This window comes from Cucumis melo, chromosome 12 (genome assembly GCF_025177605.1).
Source record: "Cucumis melo cultivar AY chromosome 12, USDA_Cmelo_AY_1.0, whole genome shotgun sequence".
NCBI lineage: Eukaryota > Viridiplantae > Streptophyta > Magnoliopsida > Cucurbitales > Cucurbitaceae > Cucumis > Cucumis melo.
In genome coordinates this window covers 27,184,975-27,192,656 of record NC_066868.1, presented here as the reverse complement: position 1 = coordinate 27,192,656, position 7,682 = coordinate 27,184,975, and the positions used below count along the sequence as shown (strand labels likewise).

Below are 7,682 nucleotides of genomic sequence, written 5' to 3'. Positions count from 1 at the left end.
GGCCTCCACAAACTAAGTATATATTTCCCAATAGAGAGAAGAGATGATGATATGATATTGGGGAGAGATTGATGAAATAATAATAGCAAAATCTTATATATTATTGTGTTTTAATTAATGTGAGTATATAGGGATGTGATTCCCATTAGAATTAATCCCTCCACTAACCCTAAATTATTGAATTTTTAATCATTATTTGAATTCCCATCATGGAGGTTGAATTGGACTAATTGTTCTATCCTACTTCATGCCACCCAACAATGAAGTCAATTCCAAAAAGAAAACCTTTATTATTCTTTTTTTATTATTATTTCATACTATATATTATTTTAGTGCAATTATTGAAACTTTATGTATAATTCATTGCCATATGCTTTGCTTCTTTGATCCATAACATAGGATCAATACATATATATATATATATATATATATATATATATATATATATATATATATATATATATTATATTTGTTTCCTAAATCTCTTGTTACTTTTTTATGCATATATCACTTTACTTTATTCTCTTTAAAGAGAAAAAGGACTCATAAATTTTTTTATTTAGTGTAATATTTATGTGTCATTTTTTTAACTTTGTATAATGTAATTTCCTACAAGGTTAATAAGAGATGTTTAGATTGATTTTTAAGTGACTTTTACTTATTACAAATATGTGCAAAGTCATTCCATCCTTTGTTTATTATTATTATTATTGTTTATATACTTTTATCATTTTATACAATTAAATATATATATCCTTAATAAAAACATGTTTTAAGAGTGATTATAAAAGGGTTAAAAATGGCTCTTTTTTTCATTTTTTAAATCAATGAGTTTTTTTTTTTTTTTTTTGATGAAATGCTAAATTAATTTGGAGAACTTGAATGCACGTTTTGAAGTGATTTTGAACAAGACAAAAGTGATTAAACAATTTAAAAATCACTTTCAAATATTTACAATGTTTTCAATACATAAAAGATTTACTAACTTTGTACCAATTGATGTTGTGAATAAGTTGTCTAACAAATTTTGAACTTTAGACGACATACTCGAATTGAAATTTTATGTAACATTTGATTCATTTTCTTAATATCAAAATTAATATCTTTTTAAAGAAAAGAAAAACTTCAAGAAAAGCAAATAATAATATTTCTAATAAAGTGAGAAAAGTAAGTATAATTATTATTGTTTAGAATAAAATCATGGGTTATACTTTATTTGTATGATGGTATTGCTTTGACAATGAAGAGTGGGATTATAATGCAAAGAAACCATCAAGCATCCACTACTCTCATTTTCACTCCCAAAATTCTGACACTTTTGCCTCCCAAAACTTTAGTGCAAATCCAATATCTTTCACACACACATACAAATAATGGACCCTTTGCCCCCAAAAAATAATAAACAAAAGAAAAAATTGGTTCTTTTTCTTCTTTTTTTTTTTAGAAAAAAATCCTACCTTAATACTTAATTAATAGTTTAGTTTAGATTAGAAATGCAAAAATTTGGACTTTTGAGCACTATAAAAGAAGCTCAATGGACAATGAAAACTTCCCAAAAAAACAAGAACTCGATTGGGTTTCTTCATTATATTCTTTGAAACCCATCTCAAGAAAAAAGAAAGAAAGGGAGATTGTAAAAATGGCAAGAATAATGAGAGAAATTAGCGGTCAAAATGGAAGCTTTGGGCTCGCCGGCGGTGAAACTTATTGGTTGTTTTGGGTGGCTCTTTTTACACTCTGCATAATTTCCACTGTAATTTTCTCTTGCTCCGATGGCATGTCGAAAGACCGGAATTCCACGGTGGACGTTGAGCTTTACGGCGGCGGTTGCGCTGCCGGGTGCGGCGCTGGATGTGGTGCTTGAAAAATAGAGAACCCCCTTCTGCTTCTTCTTCTTCTTTTTCATCTATAGGAAACAAATTATGTTTTGGATTTTTAAAGCCATGAGAGAATTAAACAGAGAGAGCTTGTTTTTGAAGATACTGACATCAATTTTGTTACATTTTAATTGTGATTTAGCAGCCTTCAGTTTAGTATTTCTCTTCTTTTATATATATATATATATATATATATTATTCTTAATGTTAATGCAAATTGTTAGAGCTTCTAACATGATTTGATATCTTTAATCAGCAAATATAATAACAACTTAAAAAAAAAAAAAAAAAAAAAAAAAAGCTAATATTTAAAATACATATAAATATACTTCACAATTGGTTTAATTTTGTTTTTTAATCTTTATCCCATTTTTCATACCCCAATTAGGTCAAACTAGCTTGACACGTATTATCTATTATTGGAGTTGCCATTTTAATTTGAAATACATGTAAATTCTTAAAATCGATCATTCGTATTAATCGATCTTAATTTAGTAATTTTGGAGGCAATTGTAGGATTGAGTTGTGTACTTCTTCAAAAGTTTATATAAAATCAACAAGTGGTTTGCTAACAAAGTCAAGATGGCCGAGTTGGTCTAAGGCGCCAGTTTCAGGTACTGGTCCGAAAGGGCATGGGTTCGAATCCCATTCTTGACATAACCTTTTTTCGTTCCATTTCTTTGGAGCAAATCCAATATTATCCCATAAGATGTTGTGCTAAACCCCAAGTAAAAAATAATAAAACATTATATAACAAAAGATTTGAAATAATAATGCTATCATTAACTATGAAAGTCCACTCCATCCAATTGAATTGAAGAAAAGATTCACTCAAAACGTAAAATCTAACATCACAACTATAAAATTCGCATTGTCTTTATATTCTTTTATCTTCTTCCTCAGAATCACTGGCGGCATCGTCCGTTAGTTCTGAATCATATTCTTCACCTTTGAAATCTTCAATTTCTCCGGGCATTCGCTGTCGAATTTCTTTCATCAGCTCATCATCGGCATCTTCGTGTTTACCCGACAGCTTCCTTTTCAAAATTGCTTCGAAAATTTCTGGTAATGAATCGGCATCACCACCCTCATAAAATTTATCAATTTTCCTCTTCAGCTCTGAATTCACAAATAAACAATTTCTGTATTAGCTCCTAAATCACAAGTGTAGAGGAACACCAAATGAAGAAGCTCAAAAACAGAAATTAATCATAAATAACAAGAATTTTACACATCTTTTAGGTCAATCAAACAAAGTGCCCTTGTTCATGACAGAAGTACTATTTAAATGGTTAATTTCACTAAGATCACTCATACGTATTTTTTGAACAAGTGAATGGTAGAACATAGGTGTTCTCTCAAGTATCTTTGACTACAATACATTACCCTTCGTTTCTCAAAATACAAACTTTCTTTCACTAACATTTCTATGTGAACACGTTTGTCTTAATACCTCTCTACACTAAAAACTCTTTCTACTCACTTTCTCTTCCAAACTTCCCTTTTATTTTTCTGAGCACTTTTGCTTTCTCTCACTGATCTCTATTTTCCTAACTTAATTGCTTTGTAATTCCAAGTATTCTCACATCTTTCTCAAATTATCGATCATTCAAAACTTATCTCTAATTTAATTAAAAGAACTTCCCATATACAGAACCAACAAACAAAATGAACTTTCATTTCACTACTTTTCCGGTTCCTTATAACGGAAATTTCTTGATTAAAAGTACTTTCTTCAACAAACGCTTTTTAACACATCTATTCTAAAATTTCCAGAATCAAACAACCTACACGTGAGAAGAGGATATAAATCCAAGATTGTATAGTCAACTATGGTGCTAAACGAACATCAACTCAAGAACTCAAACAATTAAACTGGAAAAAGTATACCTCTTCGTATCAGTTTTCAACAGAATGACAAAAAAATGTACAATAATCAGACTAACTGTAAAATTACGAAGAAGCCATCTCGTGAAATAAAGACAAAATTTAAAAGTAAAAAAATATCTCTGAACTTGAAATCCCACAATTATCAGCACACCAATATAATATGATAGAAGGCGATGACTCATGCTTAGAAATTCCTGGAGAGTATAGTCCATAGTGCCCCAATTTGAGAAATCGTTTTCAAATTGAATACTAATTTACCTTCTGTGCTGACATCGTCGTCGACGAGAGAGTCCTTGTTTTTGGTTGAGTTCAGTTCATTGTACTTGTCATTCCCGGATGAGTAACATCGCAAAGTGAAAACGGAAAATGGAGACAGTAAGGGGACGGAACGAAAGGTTCGTAGCGGAGGAGAGACGGAAAGCGTCCGAGAACAGACATTGAAGACAGCTCCCCATAGAGCTCGCTTCATGGCGTTTCTTTACAGTTTTAGGGTTAAACCCCATTTTCTGAGGGTTTATGATCGAAGAAACGTTTCGCAAAGACGACGAAGAAAAAGATATCGGGCCAATCAAGTGGGCTGTTGTATTAGTGGGCTAAGGCCCATTGAATTTCTTTACTTTATTTTTGTTGCAATTTATTCTCTTAGCAATCGAAGCCATCTAACCTCTTTCGGTTACATCAAGTTGGAAACAATTCAATTTGAGAAATTTATGTGTTCACTCTGTTCCACCCGAACTTACTACTAAGACTAGTTCTTGATGGATGATTCAATTTAACCATTTGATCTGGATTTGAGTAATGAAATATGCTCGATTATCGAACAAAGTAATAAACAAAACGAATGAAATACTTTAGATTTTTGAAATGGTGAATTAAGTGATTAAATACTTAATTAGTTAGTTTGAGATTACATAATATGTCGTAATGAAAAAGAGCAGTGAAGTGTAGTTGTTAGACAAAAGATAAAGTGGGAATTTATCTTTTCAAAATAGCCAAACTAACCCTCCATCTACCTCTCCCTCCTCACTCAAACCCTAACTTTCGTAGGCTTCCATTTTCACCCCAAAGCAGACCTCACTCTTTTCAACACAAATTCTTGAAGGAACCCCACTCTTGTTACCTCATCTACACATATTTAAATCTTTGGAGAAATCCATGAGCAAGAGTAGTATGAGGTTGCTTTTGTAAAAGTGTTTTGAATGTGTTTCAAAAGCACCTGATCACCTTCTTCAAGATATACCTTTGAAAGATGTAATAACATGTTTAGAAACCCTTATTGGATGTAAAATGGGAGAAAAGTAACAAACTAATTTTAGTTGTTGGGTTGATGAAAAACCAACTTATTTGATTCACAAATCAATAAATATTGGACTTGGCAAGTCTGTGGTTTCGAGAAAAAAAAAAAAAAAAAAAACTGAAGCACGTAATGGAAAACTGTTTCACTATGGAAATCAACATATATTTAGCAGTTGTGATAATCGTTTTAGTTGAGATTATAACTATTTTATTGACAAGATATGATACAACAAATGAGTGTTGGATATATCTTTAATGAAACTTTACGAAACCAATCCAACCAAAAACATATTTGAGAAACTTAACCGATTAAACAAAAATGCAAGCATGAGGTTGGATCAGCTAGGTGGCTATGGAAGTCAACATATTTTGTATGTTATTATGTTTAATCTAACATTATTAAAAGTTCAACAAAACACCCAGCTTATATATATAAACAGTGGAGTATGACTATTAGGTATCTCTAATTGATCAAGCATATATATATGTTAGTCCAGATCTTTGGCCGAACCATGAAAGTCACTGTGATCCTCTTCTTCTTCCTCTTCATCTCTTTATCACTTCATGCAAGAACAAAAATCACCTTTAAATCATTATATATAGATATGATAAATTAATTGTAGTATTTATTTTGATCTTATATCATTATCAAAAGCTGCTGTATATTATTGATCTTATATCAACTGCTAATTATAATTTCTTTTCACATGTAAATTAAACTATAGTAACGAAGAAACAAACAGATGATACCAGTTTTGAAATACTATGTTTTAATTTGATGGCATTTTAATTCACTAACCATAAGTTGGTCTCCCATATATGTTTGATGGTGTGCATTAATTAATTATTATTAACAAACTGTTCCATTTCTCTTTTGTTAATGTTTCCTAAGATGGTCTCTTATTTACCAACCAATAATTCAATTCTTTGTCTAATTAAACTCTAGTTTTGAAACCTCCATTAATAATATTAAATTATTGAGATACAAATTTTTGAAAAGTATAAACATAACCAAGTTGAATGTTACTGTTTTCTATTTAATATAAAGTATATGTTGTTGTGGGGAAATTGATGCAAAGTTCAAAATTTATACTTAACCTAACCAAGTAAGCCATGTTAATTTGAAAATAATTAATTGCCTTGAAGTTTACAAATACTTTTTGAAACAAAAGTTTTTCTATAATATTCTCATTACCATAATTATGACTTAATTAGTATATAGTATAGAAGGCATAAAATTAATTAATCATATTCATTTAAGTGTGTGTATTGGGGATAATTCTGCTGTGTGCATTCCGACATGCATAAAAGGCTAAGAAACAAAACATTGGCTTCGACTCCATAAAACAATTCATTTTGTTTCTCCAATTTTCGGGGTGTTTTTGTTTTTGTTTTCTTTTTTTTTAACATTATGTTCTTTGGTGTTTGTGAAAAAGGCTTTAGCTTCCCAATGCCAAACCCCATTTATTCTTCTTCTTCTTCTTTTTATATATAAATTAATTATATTATATAACTCTACTTTTGGTAAACTTATTACCTTTCATAGACACTTTTTTTTTTAATTTAATTTGCATTTTACTACTTAAAATTAGGGATGTTTGATTTCTAAACGAATAACTTTTGTTAAAAAATTTATCGATCTATCAATACTTGTTATTCTATTTGGATTTCTAGACTTCACTCGTAACCAAAAATTGGAATGGAGCCTAAAATAATTGTAAAAATATTCCCTTTAATAAAATAGAAAATGCCATTGTTTATTTATTATTATGTTTTTCTTTTTAATACATACTGTGTTTTGTGCTAAAATTATATAAAACATTAATTTATTGTTTTTAAATTTTGTTTATGTTTGAAACACACAACTATCAATTTAGATGTGATTTTTCTAAAGTTTCTTCACTCCCTTTATTTCGTTTTCTTGAATTTATTACCCAAACAACGTCAAAAGTTTGAAAAGAGAAAAAAAAACATAATCATCCGTTTTGAGATAAAGAAAAATGAAAAATACTTTTAAGAAAAAAGACAACCTCTCACTGTTATGTTTCAATGGAATAATTACATATTTTGGTAGCATATTCAAAAATGAAAATTTGTGTATTAAAAATCAAAACTGTTCACATTTTAGAATGAAGAGAGAGAGAGAGTTTGGTGAAACCAAAATGGTCATTGAAGGAAGAGAAAGGAAAGTGGAAAAAAGAAAAGTCAAAAAGATCTGTAGACAGCCTTTTCCCATTGGAAAAAAAAGTGCCAATCAGCTTCTCTTCTTTATTGGTTCTAATGACACAAATTTCTATGTGTAAATTTGTCACTTGTCATTTTCATCCTTCTCTTCCCCTAACCTTTCTAAATTTCATAACAAATTATATAATTTTATTTTATCCCCAAAGTTTTTGTAATCCCTTCATTCAATTTTCAAATTTAAATATCAAATTGTATTGGTTATATAAGTTTAAGATTCAATTTTTATCGTACGTAGATAAATTTTGAAATACTCTGATTCATCTTTGGCCGAGCGCATCACCAAGATGGTGTGTTTATTACTATAAATTTGAAAATAAGGGGATATATAGAATGACCAAAATATCCCTAAAAACCCAACCATGATCCTAAAGGACC

General features: G+C 29.7%; 1 protein-coding gene and 1 non-coding gene across 2 annotated transcripts; one reads left to right on the top strand and one right to left on the bottom strand.

Annotated features, from left to right (window-relative positions):
* The first annotated feature begins 2,453 nt into the window (after positions 1-2,453).
* Positions 2,454-2,534, top strand: TRNAL-CAG (transfer RNA leucine (anticodon CAG)). Its single transcript has one exon. It is a non-coding gene; the product is annotated as a tRNA-Leu (tRNA).
* A 104-nt stretch (positions 2,535-2,638) lies between these two features.
* On the bottom strand, positions 2,639-4,282 carry LOC103499929 (uncharacterized). The gene is made up of 2 exons (XM_008463118.2): positions 4,026-4,282; positions 2,639-2,996 (listed from the first exon to the last, which is right to left on the bottom strand). The coding sequence occupies exons 1-2, from the start codon at positions 4,234-4,236 to the stop codon at positions 2,755-2,757; spliced, it is 453 nt and encodes a 150-aa protein (XP_008461340.1). The 5' UTR covers positions 4,237-4,282; the 3' UTR covers positions 2,639-2,754.
* Positions 4,283-7,682: the final 3,400 nt, after the last annotated feature.